This window comes from Choloepus didactylus, chromosome Y, assembly GCF_015220235.1.
Source record: "Choloepus didactylus isolate mChoDid1 chromosome Y, mChoDid1.pri, whole genome shotgun sequence".
NCBI lineage: Eukaryota > Metazoa > Chordata > Mammalia > Pilosa > Megalonychidae > Choloepus > Choloepus didactylus.
Window position 1 is genome coordinate 54,875,962 of NC_051335.1, and position 19,682 is coordinate 54,895,643.

At 42.1% G+C, this 19,682-nt stretch overlaps 1 protein-coding gene and 1 pseudogene across 1 annotated transcript; both read left to right on the forward strand.

The window, feature by feature from the left end:
- Positions 1-3,230: 3,230 nt before the first annotated feature.
- Positions 3,231-4,973, forward strand: LOC119524303 (heat shock transcription factor, X-linked-like; the record flags this gene model as incomplete). The annotated part of the gene is made up of 2 exons (XM_037822924.1): positions 3,231-3,530; positions 4,305-4,973. Coding segments are annotated over 2 exons (396 nt in total), but the record flags the coding sequence as incomplete, so codon positions are not given.
- On the forward strand, positions 4,593-18,137 carry LOC119524143 (annotated as a pseudogene).
- The last annotated feature ends 1,545 nt before the right edge of the window (positions 18,138-19,682 follow it).

The following is a 19,682-nucleotide window of genomic DNA, read 5'->3' on the forward strand; positions in this document are numbered from 1 at the left end:
GGGCGCCTGAGGAGCTTGTCCGTGCCCATCGGGGACTGGCTGATTAGGCCCACAGAAGGTACATCTGCATTGCTGTTTTTAAAGTACTAAAATTCCAATCAAAAGTATTGTTTGAAACTGTATTTTTAAACCATGCCAGCCTCAGTGTGTACCTTGGATTTCTCCTGTTGTGGCATAGTCAGTAGGAACTGTAAATACGTCTCTGTTGCACCACTTGTTTATATACATCACAGTCTTTATTTTTAGAGTTCCTACTGTGGAAGTAGCTTCTCTTTGGGCATGCTGACAGCAGTTTTTAATAGCCTCATTGGTGCCTCATTGGTGAGCCCTTTCTAATAGAGTGACTCCATGCCTGTATAGTATTTATATGAATATTTTAGCATTGTAATATATGGTGTTAAATCCTAGTTCTGTACAGTATATTCTGTTAAAATATTTTTTTACAAGCTTGTGCTGGAGATGTACATGTTCTGTTGCTGAAATAGAATCTGGTGGCTCACGGGGTGCCACACCTGACAGGACTTTGCCATTTACCCCCTTGAATTTGTCCACGTATGTAGTAGGCCAGAACAGTCACAATCAGCAAGAAATGGTTTGTGCATTTCTAAGATTCTGGGAATTTTGGCTTGCCCAAATCCTATAAAGCACTTATTAAAACTGGAATACTGGAGAACGCTGCCAAGACAAGCAATGGCCAATGGAATTACGTTTATGTTAAAATCTGAAGCTTTTTGTCTGCCAGCAACAAGAAAGCTTTAGAGTAGATTCCTTTATTTTAAATATCACGGCAGTTTCTCCAAGCACTGGGGGTATAGCCATGGATCAAAGGGGAAGAAACCAGATCCTACAAGTGTAATGTCCTTTCGCCGGAAAACAAATAAGTAATTTTTTAAAAGGAGGGTAAAAAGGAGTGTTGATATTCTCACCCAGGAGAAGAGTATAGGATTGGCCAGGTGGGCACCTGCTAACTTGTATGAATCGGGCTTAATGTAAGTCATGTAAATAACCCCACCGTCCCTGTTTTGTGTGGGAGTAAAAAGGGAGAGCTGAGTGATGTAGTCTTTCCTGCTTGGTGTGTAAAAAGTTTAGCTAAATTCACTATTTTTGCCCCCATTAGCTGTTCAATAAACTGGTTCCTCCTTTTTCATGTGCATTGTGTGTAGCATATTTTATATATGCTCTGGGAAACTCAAATTATCCGCAGGCAGCAACAAAGGGAATCCAACACCACGGGCAGCTGAGGGTCATGAAACTTGGTTAAAATCCTTCAAGGTACTATCTGAACAGTGTATGGGGGGCAATAGGGCTGTCCTCAGGAGTCCCCTGTTGGCCAGGTGATTCCGTGCCACAATTGTTACAGTTTATCCACCTTCTAGGGTGATCAGTGTTCCAACCCAGACCAAAACTGATGGCTGCTTTTTATTGGTCCCAATGCATTGTCAGGTCATGGCCACATATAATACACATATAAGCTGAGTTTTGCTTATATTTCAACAAGATACTCTAGTGGTATTTTCTGTCTAGCTCACCCTAGCTGTCTCTCCAGTTCAATAGGAACTTCACTCAAGTGGAGTTTGGTTCATGGTTTGTACCAATTAACAAGAAAATCCACCACTTGCTGTTGACTGAATTATTTCCTGTAACAGCCAAGGACCACAGATGGACCATTTCTGAAGCTTATTAGATTTCAGATTGGCTGTCAAACAGAACACCCTTTTAGGTAACAGTAACTACTGCTTATTGCCAGGTCCTTCACTACCTTCTGTATATCTCATTGAGTCCTCACAACCCTGTGAAGCAGATGCTACTGCTATTATTCCCATGAGTAAATTGAGGCTCAGAGAGGTTAAGTAATGTGCACAAGATCACACAGCTAGGAAATGGCGAGGCTGGTGCCAACCTTGGCAATCTGAGAGCAGAATACTCTCTTTTACCCACTGTGCTACAGTGTCTGGGGCTCAGTGTGAATAATGCCTCAGGTGTGGAGGCATTTCTGGTTCACAGACATCTCTGTAAGATTGTCTAGCACTGAGCCCAGAATCAGGTTGGGGAGTCCATGGAGAGGTGACCCTGCATATGAAGAGAATTTGACATAGAAACTGCTTTGAATGGGCACCTCTTGCTTGATCTCCCAGCATCACACTACAACAGAACCACATCAGAGATGAAACATGAGGACAGAAACCAAGATGTGCCATTATGGTGATGCTGTCAAGAAAAATAAGATATGTGTGAAGGCCAGTGAGCAAATGCCCTGTCACGGGGTGTCCACAAAGATGCAAGGTGTGTGTGGTGTCTGCTTGGTGGGGGCACAAGTCCAGGCTGAGGAGAGGTGGGAGAAAGGACACCTTCCACTCCTCATCTGGCTGCTAAGTGGTGGGGGTCAGTTAGGGAGCCCATTGGCCTTAGTGGCAAGTTGTGATTTGCCTTCTCATGACCAATGGCATGGGCGTGGTAGGAGGGTCCCTGTGGAGGGCGTTGCTGCCTCCTGGTTATGACAGTGTCAAATAAGTGGTTTGTCTCCAGCCTTAACTGTGGATACCCATCCTAGACTTTTCTCAGCGTTTAAAAACATTAATCATGTTCAGTGCCATAAAGACCAATGGATTCAGAGAAGAACCTCCAAACCTCTAGAGTCAGTTACTTCCATCTGGTTCTACCTGGCCCAGGAGCTCTAGGAACTGGAAGGCAGTTCATGGTTTGTAGCTGAGGTTTGGCATATCACCTTAAACACATATATTAATGTCAGCTTTTGCATTAAAATGGATATGTGTGGACCACAATGTGTCACATGCTGACAGGTCACTTGTCTGGCTTGTCCTTCTATTAGATCATGTGCTAGATGTTTTATGATGTCACCCCAGCAACCTGAGCCCCTTTGTGATACCCTGAAGCTGGCATTATCAAAGGGTGCTGCTGGCAACGCTGCACTCTCACGTTTGCAAGAATGAAGGACAAGCCATTGCTTAGCATGGCTAGAAATGTGGGCACTAATCCAAGAAGCTGGGGGCACAGCTTTGAAATGGCCCATTTTCCTTCAGAAACTTGGGCTCCCCAAATTGGCTCAGACAACTACACTCATTCAGTAGCTCCTTCTTCTACCTGGAATGACCCATCATCAGCTGAGGACCTCAAACTCAGGTTTCTGCCTGAAGAAACTGCTTTTCAAGCTTTGACTCAGGGGCCTTTGTTCAAAAGGCCACGCCTTACCTATGACATACTTTTGTTGAGAGATTGTCATCTTTTCCCCCCCCTTTCCAAAAAAACTCTGGAAAATCGTCAATAACAATCAGTTTGCATCAATTTGGTGGGACCGTGATGGGACTTGCATAGGGATAAATGAGAAGCTGTTTGAAAAAGAGATTTTGGAAAGGGTTGGTCCTAACAAGATGTTTGAAACAGATTGTATGAAGAGTTTCATCCGCCAGCTCAATCTCTACGGCTTCAGCAAAATGCGTCAGGACATGCATAGATCTGTCTGCCTCACTAAGTTTTTCACAGAAGAAAGACCAGTGTGCATCATGAGCAGGGTAATGACTGACAAACCTCACAGGGGCTGAGATGGTGGGTTGTGGGATCAGGCTGGGTTGAAATCCCAAGATTGCCTCTTGGGAATCGAGTGATCGTGGGTGAGGTTTGTATGCTTGTTACCCTCTCTGGGTGGTGGTGACAAGGCTTATGCATTAATACAGGGAATTGCTCAGAACAGTGTCAAGCCATTGGCAAGTGCTTCCAGGATGATGGCTGTTAAATCACTGTATCTTCACTTCATCCGACTCGGGCTCAAATATTAGCTAGACTTTATGTGTACCCATGACTCCCATTACCCTTTAAATTGTAACTTAGATGTGTCTTTGGTGCCTTTCCTGTTAAAATATGAGGGTACCATTAGCTTGTAGCTGGGGAAGTGTGATCCCTAAAGCACTTGGCAAAGACTGTCCAAGGTGTTGGTGAGCCGGTGACTCCCAGCAAGGGGCTAGTTCTGTAGCCCGCTGGCATTTCATTTGGAAGGTACCCAACTTCTTCACTCCCAGTCCACAATTTCAAAGTCCTTTTTCACTGGACTTGTATACTTGCTAAATTTGCTATTTTTAATCAATTTCCAGGGGCACAATGCTAGTCATAACTTGGTGAATCTTGAGGATTTGAAAACTAGTCCACAGCTTCCATTTAGCACTGTGACCTTTTATCAGGAAGCCCAGGACCACCTGAGTTACATTGCACGGGGGCGTGGATTGCTGTTAGTTGCTGTCAATTATTTTGTGACTTCAATTTTCTATTTTTTTTTAAATTCTGAATCTTAGGCAGAGTTCTACTGCAGTCCCTACTTTAAAAGAGACTCCCCTCACCTTCTTACAAGGATGAAGAGAAGAGTGAGCGTTAAAACGGCTTTAAAATAAGCTCTGGAAAAGGGTTGCTACCAGATGGAGAGCAAACCAGAATCCCCGAAATCTCTTCCAGCAACCACAGCCACTGAGCAACAAGGTCCCACATCTCCAAATGAGAATGAGAATCAGCAAGAAATACTGGAGAATGAAGAACTTGATGACTCTGCTCACACAGCAACTCCAGGGATGGAACTGGAGCCAACCATGGCGAGTCACGAGGCTACGGTAAACCAGTCGACTGAGTTTCAAGGCCAGCCAGAGACTGGCCAGGCTACGGTTATTCCACATGACACAGATGCCACTGAATTGGCTGAGGCCCCCTTTGTCTGTGGTGCCACGTCTTCCACACAGGTGAATTCTTACCAGCCTGTAATGGGCCTTCCTGCTGTTTCTCCCAGGTACGCTGGTATGCCAACCATGCCACTTCCTTTGGCCAGCCTGCTGCCCTTCTGCAGTCCCTGGATGCCTGGGCCTGTCATGGCTTTTGGGTCCCCTGCCTCCATGTCTGTGTTTCCTCCTCCCCCAGCAACGTACCACTACTGGGCCAACTGCCACTACTCTGACTGCATGCCACCTGTGTGCCCAGAGTGTAGAGATTATCACAGATAAAGGTAGTCATGGTTTCTGAAAATGTGCAAGTCAATAAACAGTACCAGAAAATGAGTAATTATCTGTCTGAGTAAATGTCTTCATCTTTCCGTCAATTTTGTTTTTTTTTGTAGTCATCTAGCTTCCTCATATACATTTTGCTTGCATGGTAAAGAATTAAATGTAACAACATGAATCCCCAGCAAAAAGCCATTGTCTAGTAGATGCTCAAACAGGTTTTAGTTTTAATCAAGCCCTTCAGATATTGTGTCCAGTCATTTAAAATATATATTTTTAAATCCTTGACAAGTACAAAATCCTAGTGTTGTTGGCCTAATGATAACAATGACACTTTTTCTGGCCGTCCAGACATAATTCCCAGTCATATTGGTGCCTTTGTTTACCCATATCTCCATTTTACAGAGAAGAAATGATCAATTCTCAGTTTATGTGAAGACTAAAAAGTGCCCTCGTCATTCTCCTGTACACAGGGGTGGATTCAACAGTCACTGCCAATGAGTCCTAGAGATTTTCATTTTAGATAGTGCCCGTTAGTATCTGCATTATGAGGTTTACATTTGGCTTTGTTCCAGGTACTAGATCTGGGGACATTTTCTTCCTTCTTCCCTTCTTCCTTTCCTTGATTTAATGCTTCAACTTAAGAAACTTTCCAGAGACAAACTGATGACAGCTTTTCTTTTTAAGTCATTGCTGGTTGCTTGGTCTGTCTAATTTATAACATGCTCTTATCATTGAGCCTCTTTAAAGAGTGATCTGTCTTAAGGAGTCTAAGAAAGAAGTTTTTAAGCTCTTATTTTAAAAATCTTTGGGTTTAGCCGCAAAAAGAGCTCCAAAATCAAGTGGCACAGCGAGCCCAGACACCAGTACACCAGAACCAAAAGATATTACTCTCCTTTATTTTTAATTTGACAAGGGGCAGGAGAGTTGTGTGAGAAATGGGAAGAGTTAATAAGAAAAGGAAAACATGGGACTGGCTTACAGAATTGGTAAACCAGGGTCTAGCACTGATCTGCAGGTAAATCTCCCTGACTCAGCCTGCTCAGTTACAAATTGATGCTCATTTGGAAATGGGTGCTAATGATCTTTGTAAGTTTCATTAATTTGTGAACTCCTTAAATTAAAGAAGTACATTTTTCTCATCTTTATCTTGAACTTCTAGATGCCTCCTGGTCTTTACTTAACTCACAGGGAGATGCTACTACTTAGAAACCACTTTCCTAGAAACTTTAACCATTCAAAACTTGTTTACATATGAATATATAAAGAAAGATGCAGATTTCCAAAATGTGATGTCAGGCTATTTGCTTTCCAAAAAGGTTTTCTTAAAGGGCATGGTTTTATTTGCAAAATCTAGACTGCATGACATCAGTAACAGAGCTATTCCCTACTTCTTTCCTACCACTTAATCATCTTTACCTTTTGAACGTAACGTTAGTTAAATGAAATCTGCTGTTCAGAAAAGTATAAAATGTGATTCAACTATAAGGGGTTCCAGAAATAGAGCTGCACAAAATGTGCTCCAAAGTGTAAGATGTGACATTTAATTCCTAAAATAGTATAGCCAGGTGATTTTGATTTCCTTGTATGATGTGGAACACACACACACACACACACACACACACACACACACACACACACACTGCCGGAACTGGTGGGACAGTGTGCTGCTGGGTTGAGGCCAGGGATGCTGCTAAACATCCCATAACGCCCAGCACAGCCCTTGACAGCAAAGAATGATCTAGCCCCAAATGTGCACAGTGCCACGGTGGAAAGACCCTGCGTCCTCTCATCTCTCCTCCTTCCACATAGGTGCCACACAACGAGAGTACTCAGTTTTCAAGACAGGATTGAGAGAAAACAACTCATCCTTCCCCTACCAAATATAAAAGGCAATGGAGGCGGGGGGGGGGGGCAAGATGGCAGACTGGTGAGCTGTAAGTTTTAGTTACTCCTCCAGGAAAGTAGGTAAAAAGCCAGGAACTGCGTGGACTGGACACCACAGAGCAATCTGTCTTTGGGCATACTTCATACAACACTCATGAAAATGTCGAACTGCTGAGATCAGCGAAATCTGTAAGTTTTTGCAGCCAGGGGACCCGCGCCCCTCCCTGCCAGGCTCAGTCCCGTGGGAGGAGGGGCTGTCAGCTCCGGGAAGGAGAAGGGAGAACTGCAGTGGTAGCCCTTATCGGAAACTCATTCTACTGATCCAAACTCCAACCATAGATAGACGGAGACCAGACACCAGAGAATCTGAGAGCAGTCAGCTCCCAGAGAGGAGACAGGCATAGTAAAAAACAACACAAAAAACTCCAAAATAAAAGCGGAGGATTTTTGGAGTTCTGGTGAACATAGAAAGGGGAAGGGCGGAGCTCAGGCCCTGAGGCGCATATGCAAATCCCGAAGAAAAGCTGGTCTCTCTGCCCTGTGGACCTTTCCTTAATGGCCCTGGTTGCTTTGTCCATTAGATCTCTGAGGAGGGCCCTTTTTCTTTTTTTTTTTTTAATCCTTTTTTCTTTTTCTAAAAAAATTACTCTAAGAAGCCCAAAACAGAAAGCTTCAAAGAATTGCAATTTGGGCACGTCAAGTCAAGAGCAGAACTAAGAGAGCTCTGAGACAAAAGGCAATAATCCAGTGGCTGAGAAAATTCACTAAACACCACAACTTCCCAAGAAAAGGGGGGTGTCCGCTCACAGCCACCATCCTGGTGGACAGGAAACACTCCTGCCCATCGCCAGCCCCATAGCCCAGAGCTGCCCCAGACAACCCAGTGTGACGGAAGTGCTTCAAATAACAGGCACACACCACAAAACTGGGTGTGGACATTAGCCTTCCCTGCAACCTCAGCTGATTGTCCCAGAGCTGGGAAGGTGGAGCAGTGTGTATTAACAAAGCCCCATTCAGCTATCATTTGAGCAGACTGGGAGCCTCCCTACACAGCCCAGCAGCCCAGAACTGCCCTGGGGGGACGGCACTCACCTGTGACATAGCACAGTCATCCCTCAACACAGGACCCGGGGTGCACAGCCTGGAAGAGGGGCCCACTTGCAAGTCTCAGGAGCCATACGCCAATACCAAAGACTTGTGGGTCAGTGGCAGAGACAAACTGTGGCAGGACTGAACTGAAGGATTAGACTATTGCAGCAGCTTTAAAACTCTAGGATCACCAGGGAGATTTGATTGTTAGGGCCACCCCCCCCTCCCCGACTGCCCAGAAACACGCCCCATATACAGGGCAGGCAACACCAACTACACACGCAAGCTTGGTACACCAATTGGGCCCCACAAGACTCACTCCCCCACTCACCAAAAAGGCTAAGCAGGGGATAACTGGCTTGTGGAGAACAGGTGGCTCGTGGACGCCACCTGCTGGTTAGTTAGAGAAAGTGTACTCCACGAAGCTGTAGATCTGATAAATTAGAGATAAGGACTTCAATAGGTCTACAAACCCTAAAAGAACCCTATCAAGTTCAGCAAATGCCACGAGGCCAAAAACAACAGAAAATTATAAAGCATATGAAAAAACCAGACGATATGGATAACCCAAGCCCAAGCACCCAAATCAAAAGACCAGAAGAGACACAGCACCTAGAGCAGCTACTCAAAGAACTAAAGATGAACAATGAGACCATAGTACGGGATATGAAGAAAATCAAGAAGACTCTAGAAGAGCAAAAAGAAGACATTGCAAGACTAAATAAAAAAATGGATGATCTTATGGAAATTAAAGAAACTGTTGACCAAATTAAAAAGATTCTGGACACTCATAGTACAAGACTAGAGGAAGCTGAACAACGAGTCAGTGACCTGGAAGATGACAGAATGGAAAATGAAAGCATAAAAGAAAGAATAGGGAAAAAAATTGAAAAAATCGAAATGGACCTCAGGGATATGATAGATAATATGAAACGTCCAAATATAAGACTCATTGGTGTCCCACAAGGGGAAGAAAAGGGTAAAGGTCTAGGAAGAGTATTCAAAGAAATTGTTGGGGAAAACATCCCAAATCTTCAAAACAACATAAATACACAAATCATAAATGCTCAGCGAACTCCAAATAGAATAAATCCAAATAAACCCACTCCGAGACATATACCGATCACACTGTCAAACACAGAAGAGAAGGAGCAAGTTCTGAAAGCAGCAAGAGAAAAGCAATTGACCACATACAAAGGAAACAGCATAAGACTAAGTAGTGACTACTCAGCAGCCACCATGGAGGCGAGAAGGCAGTGGCACGATATATTTAAAATTCTGACTGAGAAAAATTTCCAGCCAAGAATACTTTATCCAGCAAAGCTCTCCTTCAAATTTGAGGGAGAGCTTAAATTTTTCACAGACAAACAAATGCTGAGAGAATTTGCTAACAAGACACCTGCCGTACTGGAGATACTAAAGGGAGCCCTACAGACAGAGAAACAAAGACAGGACAGAGAGACTTGGAGAAAGGTTCAGTACTAAAGAGATTCGGTATGGGTACAATAAAGAATATTAATAGAGAGAGGGAAAAATATGGCAAACATAAACCAAAGGATAAGATGGCCGATTCAAGAAATGCCTTCACGGTTTTAACATTGAATGTAAATGGACTAAACTCCCCAATTAAAAGATATAGATTCACAGAATGTATCAGAAAAAATGAACCATCAATATGTTGCATACAAGAGACTCATCTTAGACACAGGGACACAAAGAAACTGAAATTGAAAGGATGGAAAAAAATATTTCATGCAAGCTACAGCCAAAAGAAAGCAGGTGTAGCAATATTAATCTCAGATAAAATAGACTTCAAATGCAGGGATGTTTTGAGAGACAAAGAAGGCCACTACATACTAATAAAAGGGGCAATTCAGCAAGAAGAAATAACAATCATAAATGTCTATGCACCCAATCAAGGTGCCAAAAAATACATGAGAGAAACACTGGCAAAACTAAAGGAAGCAATTGATGTTTCCACAATAATTGTGGGAGACTTCAACACATCACTCTCTCCTATAGATAGATCAACCAGACAGAAGACCAATAAGGAAATTGAAAACCTAAACAATCTGATAAATGAATTAGATTTAACAGACATCTACAGGACATTACATCCCAAATCACCAGGATACACATACTTTTCTAGTGCTCACGGAACTTTCTCCAGAATAGATCATATGCTGGGACATAAAACAAGCCTCAATAAATTTAAAAAGATTGAAATTATTCAAAGCACATTCTCTGACCACAATGGAATACAATTAGAAGTCAATAACCATCAGAGACTTAGAAAATTCACAAATACCTGGAGGTTAAACAACACACTCCTAAACAATCAATGGGTTAAAGAAGAAATAGCAAGAGAAATTGCTAAATATATAGAGACGAATGAAAATGAGAACACAACATACCAAAACCTATGGATGCAGCAAAAGCAGTGCTAAGGGGGAAATTTATAGCACTAAACGCATATATTACAAAGGAAGAAAGAGCCAAAATCAAAGAACTAATGGATCAACTGAAGAAGCTAGAAAATGAACAGCAAACCAATCCTAAACCAAGTAGAAGAAAAGAAATAACAAGGATTAAAGCAGAAATAAATGACATAGAGAACAAAAAAAACAATAGAGAGGATAAATATCACCAAAAGTTGGTTCTTTGAGAAGATCCACAAGATTGACAAGCCCCTAGCTAGACTGACAAAATCAAAAAGAGAGAAGACCCATATAAACAAAATAATGAATGAAAAAGGTGACATAACTGCAGATCCTGAAGAAATTAAAAAAATTATAAGAGGCTATTATGAACAACTGTATGGCAACAAACTGGATAATGTAGAAGAAATGGACAATTTCCTGGAAACATATGAACAACCTAGACTGACCAGCGAAGAAATAGAAGACCTCAACCAACCCATCACAAGCAAAGAGATCCAATCAGTCATCAAAAATCTTCCCACAAATAAATGCCCAGGGCCAGATGGCTTCACAGGGGAATTCTACCAAACTTTCCAGAAAGAACTGACACCAATCTTACTCAAACTCTTTCAAAACATTGAAAAAAATGGAACACTACCTAACTCATTTTATGAAGCTAACATCAATCTAATACCAAAACCAGGAAAAGATGCTACAAAAAAGGAAAACTACCGGCCAATCTCCCTAATGAATATAGATGCAAAAATCCTCAACAAAATACTTGCAAATCGAATCCAAAGACACATTAAAAAAATCATTCACCATGACCAAGTGGGGTTCATTCCAGGCATGCAAGGATGGTTCAACATCAGAAAAACAATCAATGTATTACAACACATTAAAAACTCAAAAGGGAAAAATCAATTGATCATCTCAATAGATGCTGAAAAAGCATTTGACAAAATCCAACATCCCTTTTTGATAAAAACACTTCAAAAGGTAGGAATTGAAGGAAGCTTCCTCAACATGATAAAGAGCATATATGAAAAACCCACAGCCAGCATAGTACTCAATGGTGAGAGACTGAAAGCCTTCCCTCTAAGATCAGGAACAAGACAAGGATGCCCACTGTCACCACTGTTATTCAACATTGTGCTGGAAGTGCTAGCCAGGGCAATCCGGCAAGACAAAGAAATAAAAGGCATCCAAATTGGAAAAGAAGAAGTAAAACTGTCATTGTTTGCAGATGATATGATCTTATATCTAGAAAACCCTGAGAAATCGACGATACACCTACTAGAGCTAATAAACAAATTTAGCAAAGTAGCGGGATACAAGATTAATGCACATAAGTCAGTAATGTTTCTATATGCTAGAAATGAACAAACTGAAGAGACACTCAAGAAAAAGATACCATTTTCAATAGCAACTAAAAAAATCAAGTACCTAGGAATAAACTTAACCAAAGATGTAAAAGACCTATACAAAGAAAACTACATAACTCTACTAAAAGAAATAGAAGGGGACCTTAAAAGATGGAAAAATAGTCCATGTTCATGGATAGGAAGGCTAAATGTCATTAAGATGTCAATTCTACCCAAACTCATCTACAGATTCAATGCAATCCCAATCAAAATTCCAACAACCTACTTTGCAGACTTGGAAAAGCTAGTTATCAAATTTATTTCGAAAGGGAAGATGCCTCGAATTGCTAAAGACACTCTAAAAAAGAAAAACGAAGTGGGAGGACTTACACTCCCTGACTTTGAAGCTTATTATAAAGCCACAGTTGCCAAAACAGCATGGTACTGGCACAAAGATAGACATATAGATCAATGGAATCGAATTGAGAATTCAGAGATAGACCCTCAGATCTATGGCCGACTGATCTTTGATAAGGCCCCCAAAGTCACTGAACTGAGCCATAATGGTCTTTTCAACAAATGGGGCTGGGAGAGTTGGATATCCATATCCAAAAGAATGAAAGAGGACCCCTACCTCACCCCCTACACAAAAATTACCTCAAAATGGACCAAAGATCTCAATATAAAAGAAAGTACCATAAAACTCCTAGAAGATAATGTAGGAAAACATCTTCAAGACCTTGTATTAGGCGGCCACTTCCTAGACTTTATACCCAAAGCACAAGCAACAAAAGAGAAAATAAATAAATGGGAACTCCTCAAGCTTAGAAGTTTCTGCACCTCAAAGGAATTTCTCAAAAAGGAAAAGAGGCAGCCAACTCAATGGGAAAAAAATTTTGGAAACCATGTGTCTGAGAAAAGACTGATATCTTGCATATACAAAGAAATCCTACAACTCAATGACAATAGTACAGACAGCCCAATTATAAAATGGGCAAAAGATATGAAAAGACAGTTCTCTGAAGAGGAAATACAAATGGCCAAGAAACACATGAAAAAATGTCCAGCTTCACTAGCTATTAGAGAGATGCAAATTAAGACCACAATGAGATACCATCTAACACCGGTTAGAATGGCTGCCATTAAACAAACAGGAAAGTACAAATGCTGGAGGGGATGTGGAGAAATTGGAACTCTTATTCATTGTTGGTGGGACTGTATAATGGTTCAGCCACTCTGGAAGTCAGTCTGGCAGTTCCTTAGAAAACCAGATATAGAGTTACCATTCGATCCAGCGATTGCACTTCTCGGTATATACCCGGAAGGTCGGAAAGCAGTGACACGAACAGATATCTGCACGCCAATGTTCATAGCAGCATTATTCACAATTGCCAAGAGATGGAAACAACCCAAATGTCCTTCAACAGATGAGTGGATAAATAAAATGTGGTATATACACACGATGGAATACTACGCAGCAGTAAGAAGGAACGATCTCATGAAACATATGACAACATGGATGAACCTTGAAGACATAATGCTGAGCGAAATAAGCCAGGCACAAAAAGAGAAATATTATATGCTACCACTAATGTGAACTTTGAAAAATGTAAAACAAATGGTTTATAATGTAGAATGTAGGGGAACTAGCAGTAGAGAGCAATTAAGGAAGGGGGAACAATAATCCAAGAAGAACAGATAAGCTATTTAACGTTCTGGGGATGCCCAGAAATGACGATGGTCTGTTAATTTCTGATGGATATAGTAGGAACAAGTTCACAGAAATGTTGCTATATTATGTAACTTTCTTGGGATAAAGTAGGAACATGTTGGAAGTTAAGCAGTTATCTTAGGTTAGTTGTCTTTTTCTTACTCCCTTGTTATAGTCTCTTTGAAATGTTCTTTTATTGTAAGTTTGTTTTCTTTTTAACTTTTTTTTCATACAGTTGATTTAAAAAAAGAATGAAAATTTAAAAAAAAAAAAAAAAAAAAAGAAAAACAATGAAAAAAATATGTAGAGCCCCCTTGAGGAGCCTGTGGAGAATGCAGGGGTATTCGCCTACCCCACCTCCATGGTTGCTAACATGACCACAGACATAGGGGACTGGTGGTTTGATGGGTTGAGCCCTCTGCCATAAGTTTTACCCTTGGGAAGATGGTTGCTGCAAAGGAGGGGCTAGGCCTCCCTATATTTGTGCCTAAGAGCCTCCTCCTGAATGCCTCTTTGTTGCTCAGATGTGGCCCTCTCTCTCTGGCTAAGCCAACTTGAAAGGTGAAATCACTGCCCTCCCCCCGACGTGGGATCAGACACCCAGGGGAGTGAATCTCCCTGGCAACGTGGAATATGACTCCTGGGGAGGAATGTAGACCCGGCATCGTGGGATGGAGAACATCTTCTTGACCAAAAGGGGGATGTGAAAGGAAATGAAATAAGCTTCAGTGGCAGAGAGAGTCCAAAACGAGCCGAGAGATCACTCTGGTGGGCACTCTTACGCACACTTTAGACAACCCTTTTTAGGTTCTAAAGAATTGGGGTAGCTGGTGGTGGATACCTGAAACTATTAAACTACAACCCAGAACCCATGAATCTCGAAGACAGTTGCATAAAAATGTAGCTTATGAGGGGTGACAATGGGATTGGGAATGCCATAAGGACCAAACTCCACTTTGTCTAGTTTATGGATGGATGTGTAGAAAAGTAGGGGAAGGAAACAAACAGAGAAAGGTACCCAGTGTTCTTTTTTACTTCAATTGCTCTTTTTCACTCTAATTATTATTCTTGTTATTTTTGTGTGTGTGCTAATGAAGGTGTCAGGGATTGATTTAGGTGATGAATGTACAACTATGTAATGGTACTGTAAAGAATCGAAAGTACGATTTGTTTTGTATGGAAAAAAAAAAAAGGCGGGAATGTCAGGCCCCAGAAAAAGAGCCTAACATATAGAAGGAATGTCTGATGCGTGGGCCCTGATGCTTATCTCATAAATACCAGGTGTGCCATAAACTAAGGGTTGAAGGCTGTTTTAGGAATCCCAGTCACAGTGGCACCTAGACTCCAGGGGTCAGACAAGGCAAGATCAGATCCCCATAAAGATGAATGACCACAAACAAGCCAAAAGGCCTGCTTCCTCCACATAGATAATATAGTGCACAACAAAGAAGAGTAGTGTGTTAAAACCCTAGTAACCAGTCAGCAGAAACTGATAAGCACTCACCCAATCGAGGCCCAGAACACACTCAGCAGAAGCACTCACCCAATCGAGGCCCAGAACACACTCAGCAGGATCTTCCCCCTCAATACCCAATGTGGGTTTTTCCTTTAAAAAATGCTGCTCTCAGATAGAGGGCCGGAGCTATTTTTCCTTTCTTTGTTTTCTGATGGCTCCCACCTGCTTTCTTCTGCTTTCTTCCTCTAATAAACCTTAAATTCTCTACTTAAAAAAAAAAAAAAGGCAATGGAGACATTTTGGTAAATATGATGAAATTGGGTAAATGTGAGGATAAGTTCAGGTGAGCCCGGTGACAACAGACTCAATGTTCCTGGTAGGAATTTTATTTCAGGGAGGTGTTTGGGCTCATTAAAATACATGATTATAGGATTTGCAAGTTTGAAAGACTCTTCAGAGCTCTAGTGAAATGGCTAATCTGCAGCTGGCAAACAAACATTTCAGTGGTGCCGCTAAATCTAAGAAATGAGTCTACAGTAAAACATCAAGTATTTTTACCAAACTGGGCTTAGCTTGTTGACTGACACTACCTAGTACTTTGAAGAGCAAGTTCTCCGTGAAAGAAAATGAATATGAGATGGATCATGAAGCTTTATGGGGGGAATGCTAGGAAGTGAATCAGAACTCTGCAAACTGGGCAGTTCAGGCTGACTCTAGGGTCTCCCCCGCCACACACACACCCTGCTCTCAGCCCAAAACAACCAAGTTCCTTGGTGAGACAACAAGATGCAGAGAGCAGCGTGGGTTCACAGCATTTAGATGGGGGCACATTCCTGGCCTTTCCAAGACAAGTAGGCCGAGTTGGACCTGCAACACCCTGGCACCTAGAGGGCAGCCTTGACCAAGGAGAGCTCCGAGGTTCCCAGAGAGATGACAGAAAGCATAAAGGATGTTATGGGCAGAAAGACAAAAATTGCACTGAAGGAGAAAGTAAAATTGGAAGTCAAGGGAGACGAAGTCGAAAACAAAGTGCTGCTGCTGACATCACACCAAGGCCTCCTTGTAACCAAGCTCGAGTTAACCTTCAGCTACTTTGAGATTCAAGGTGTCATCTGCAGCAAGCCAGCTCTGATGGTTGTAGAAACTGACAAGTGCAGCATCTCCACAAAGATGGCATCGTCTGGGGCCCATGTGGTGGACTTTCTCAGATATATGCCTATGTTTGCAACTGGCTTGGATTTTCATACAGGGAAGAAGTACAATGGGACGTGGATACAATTTATCTGATGCAAGACACCATGATCTAAAACTGTCCACCGATGTCTGTGAACAGATCTCGAGGGTGGTGGGGAGGTCCAGTCGACTGGAAGAATTGGTATTGGAAAATGCTGGACTTAGAACAGAGTTTGCACGAAAACTGGCCAGTGCTCTTGTGCATAATCCCAACTCAGGACTCCACATGGTTAACCTTGCTGGCAACCCACTGGAGGATAGAGGTGTGTCCTCTTTAAGTATTCAGTTTGCCAAACTCCCAAAGAAATTAAAGCATTTACGTTTATCCAAAACCTCATTATCACCTAAAGGGGTGAATAGCATTTCTCGGTCACTCAGTGCCAACCCCTTGGCCACCACCACCCTTAACCACCTAGACCCTCAGGGAACGTCCTTCATGGAGATGACCTCTTGTACCTGTACAGTTTTTTGGCCCAGCCAGATGCCATTAGTCACCTGGATTTATCCAATACAGAATGTTTCCTGGACATGGTCTGTGGAGCGCTTCTCCATGGATGCCTTCAACACTTAGTTATGCTCAATCTCAACCGAGCGGACTTTGCCCACCAGATATGAGAAGAAGTACCCCCATCTTTCATACATTTTTTTAGTAGCTCTCTGGCTCTGACACTAATCAGCCTTGCAGGCACAAAACTGTCACCTGAGCCCTTAAAAGTTCTGAAGGGGGTTTCTCTTGATCTCAGTGACTGTGAGCCGAGATCAGGAGGTGCACAGGTATTAGAAGGCTGCATCGCTGATATCCACAACATCACCAGCCTAGACATCTCTGACAATGGTCTAGAATCTGACCTATCTACCTTAATAGTGTGGCTTGGTAAAAACAGATCAATACAACACCTGGATGAGGCAAAAATTTTAATAATATGAAATCCAAAAATCTGACACCTGTATTGGACAACTTACTCCAGATAATTCAAGATGAAGAATCGCCTCTGCAGTTGCTGTCCCTGACAGACTCAAAACTCAAGACTGAGGTCACTATCATCATCAACATACTGGGAAGCAATACCTCCCTGACAAAAGTGGACATCAGTGGAAATGGAATGGGGGACATGGGGGTGAAGATGCTGGCCAAAGCACTGCAGATCCACACCAAGCTCAGGACCATGATACAGGACAAGAGCAATGTCACTGCACAAGGCTTTCAAGATATAGCAGTTGTCATGGAAAAAAATTACACTTTGAGACTTACGCCAATTCCTATGTGTGATGCTTCTCAAGCCCTGAAAACGAACCCTGAAAAAAATAGAAGAGGCTCTGTAGAAGATAGAAAACTATCCGCTCTGGAATCATGAGACTAGGAAATACCTCCAAGAGCAGGCCTGCTGCATACAACAGGAAATTGTCACCAGCACCACCCAGCAGATGATTGACAGGATATGTGTGAAAATACAAGACCATCTCAACTCTTTATGAAACTGAGGGGGAGATGCTGTCCAGGGAGACTTAAAGTCAGCAGAGAGGCTCATGTGTGATGCTAAGAATTCTAAAACATTGTAATCAAATTTATACCATCCTGGTAGTGCATCTTGGGTGGCAGCCAGTGGCTTGTTATCCAGCCCAATTCAGGATAGCGTGGAATTAGTGGCTGGAGAAGTTACTAGAGTTGTAGATGAGCAACTAAAGGTGTTGCTTGAGTCCATGGTTGATGCTGCTGAGAATCTTTGTCCCAATGTGATGAAAAAAGCCCACAGTCAACAAGACCTGACTCATACCAGCACTGAAGACTTCCATTCCACGTACCTTTGTTAAAAATGTCCTACTGGAGCAGTCTAGAGTTAGATATCCTTAACAAAATTAGTGAAGTGAACTTGACAAGTGGCCTCCTTCCTCTCTGACCGAATTGTGGATGAAATCCTGGATGCACTCTAACATTGCCATCATAAGCTGGCTGACCATTTAACAAAGGATTATGAATACTGAATCTCTATATAATTTTCTTTTTCTTAGCTTCTAGAGTATTAGAATAGCTAGAAGGAAAGAATTGAAGTGGTGGAACTGTAACCCATAAAATTCTTTGAAATTTGCTCTATAGCTACTTGTTAAATTGTAATTTAAAAGTTATCACCCTTTTGTATATATGTTATATTTCACAACAAGGAAATAACTGAAACTATGGTACTGTAACCATTATATTCTTTGAAATGTCCTCTCTAACTACTTGTTAAATTGAACTTGGAAAGTTATCACTTCTATGTAAATATGTTATATTCTACCATTTAAGAAAAGCTATTTAAGAAAGAGAGAGAAAAAAAGTAAAGGCTCCAGAAAGCCAAGGAGACCAGAGTGGATTGAATGGAGTTACAACATACCTTCAGGGACAGTAGGTTGATATAACCACTCCAATTGCTGGGTCAAGCAGTGACAGCAGGTCACTTCCAGTTTGAGCTTAGCCAGGAGCACACTAGGGAGTGGTGGGGGACTTTGGCAAAGTGTGAGCATCATAATTGGCAGCATGTGTCGATGCTTCCTAAGCTCTCTACTTACACTGCATTAACTCATCCAGTCCTCACATCCAGAAGCTGGAAGAGGCCAGGAGTATTGTCCCTGAGAGCCTCTAAAGGCAGTGAAGCCCTGCCCACCCCTTGATTTTGGACTTCCAGTCTCCAGGACCAAGAGAATAAATTTCCATTTGTTTTAAAAAAAAAGCCAATCCATTTCTGGTATTTTGCATAATAGCAGCTTTAGCAAACCAGAACAACCTGACTGACTAAGCTATCTGGTATTCAAAGACACCTGTTCTGGAAATGTGATGTGTCCCAGCTGAGTGAGACAGTCTTAAGGCTGGCAAGGACAGAGAGCAACAGAATCATTGCACCAGGGAACCTTGAAGAACACAGAAGGAGAGAAGCTATACCAACAGCTAACAACATGCTGCCTCAGGAATGCAGCTGAGGGAAAAGGGATGAGTCAGGCTAGGACTTGGCATTGAAAGGGACAAAGCAATACAAATGACACATCCCCAGTACTTCTGAGGCGGAAGGGTAGGAGGCAGGTGAGTTGAGTGGAGGTAAAAGGAATGTTACAATCACCAACCAAAGGAGCCCATATATGAATCCATACTGATATAAATAAATGATGAAACAAGCAAACAAATAAACAGAGAATAATCTACCCTGGAGAAGAATGCCAAACAATTTACAAGAAGATGGAGCACAACTCTCCACTCATTAAGTGTTGGCTGTGCATAGCGATGGTCCTCCAAAACAGTGAGGTATTAAAAAGGGAAATAAAAGAGTAACTTTACAGGGGAGAAACCTGACAGACACTTCCTCTTTGAAGTGATTGAGGTCAACATCAAAAATAAGTCATATTGATAGTATGTGCCTATTGGGGATTGAATTGTGTCCCTCATAAAAGGCATGTTCAGGTCCCAACTCCTTGTCCTGTGAGTGTGAACCCATTTGTAAATAGTGCATTTGAAGATGTTACTAGTTAAGGTGTGCCCAGACCAAATGAGGGTGGGTC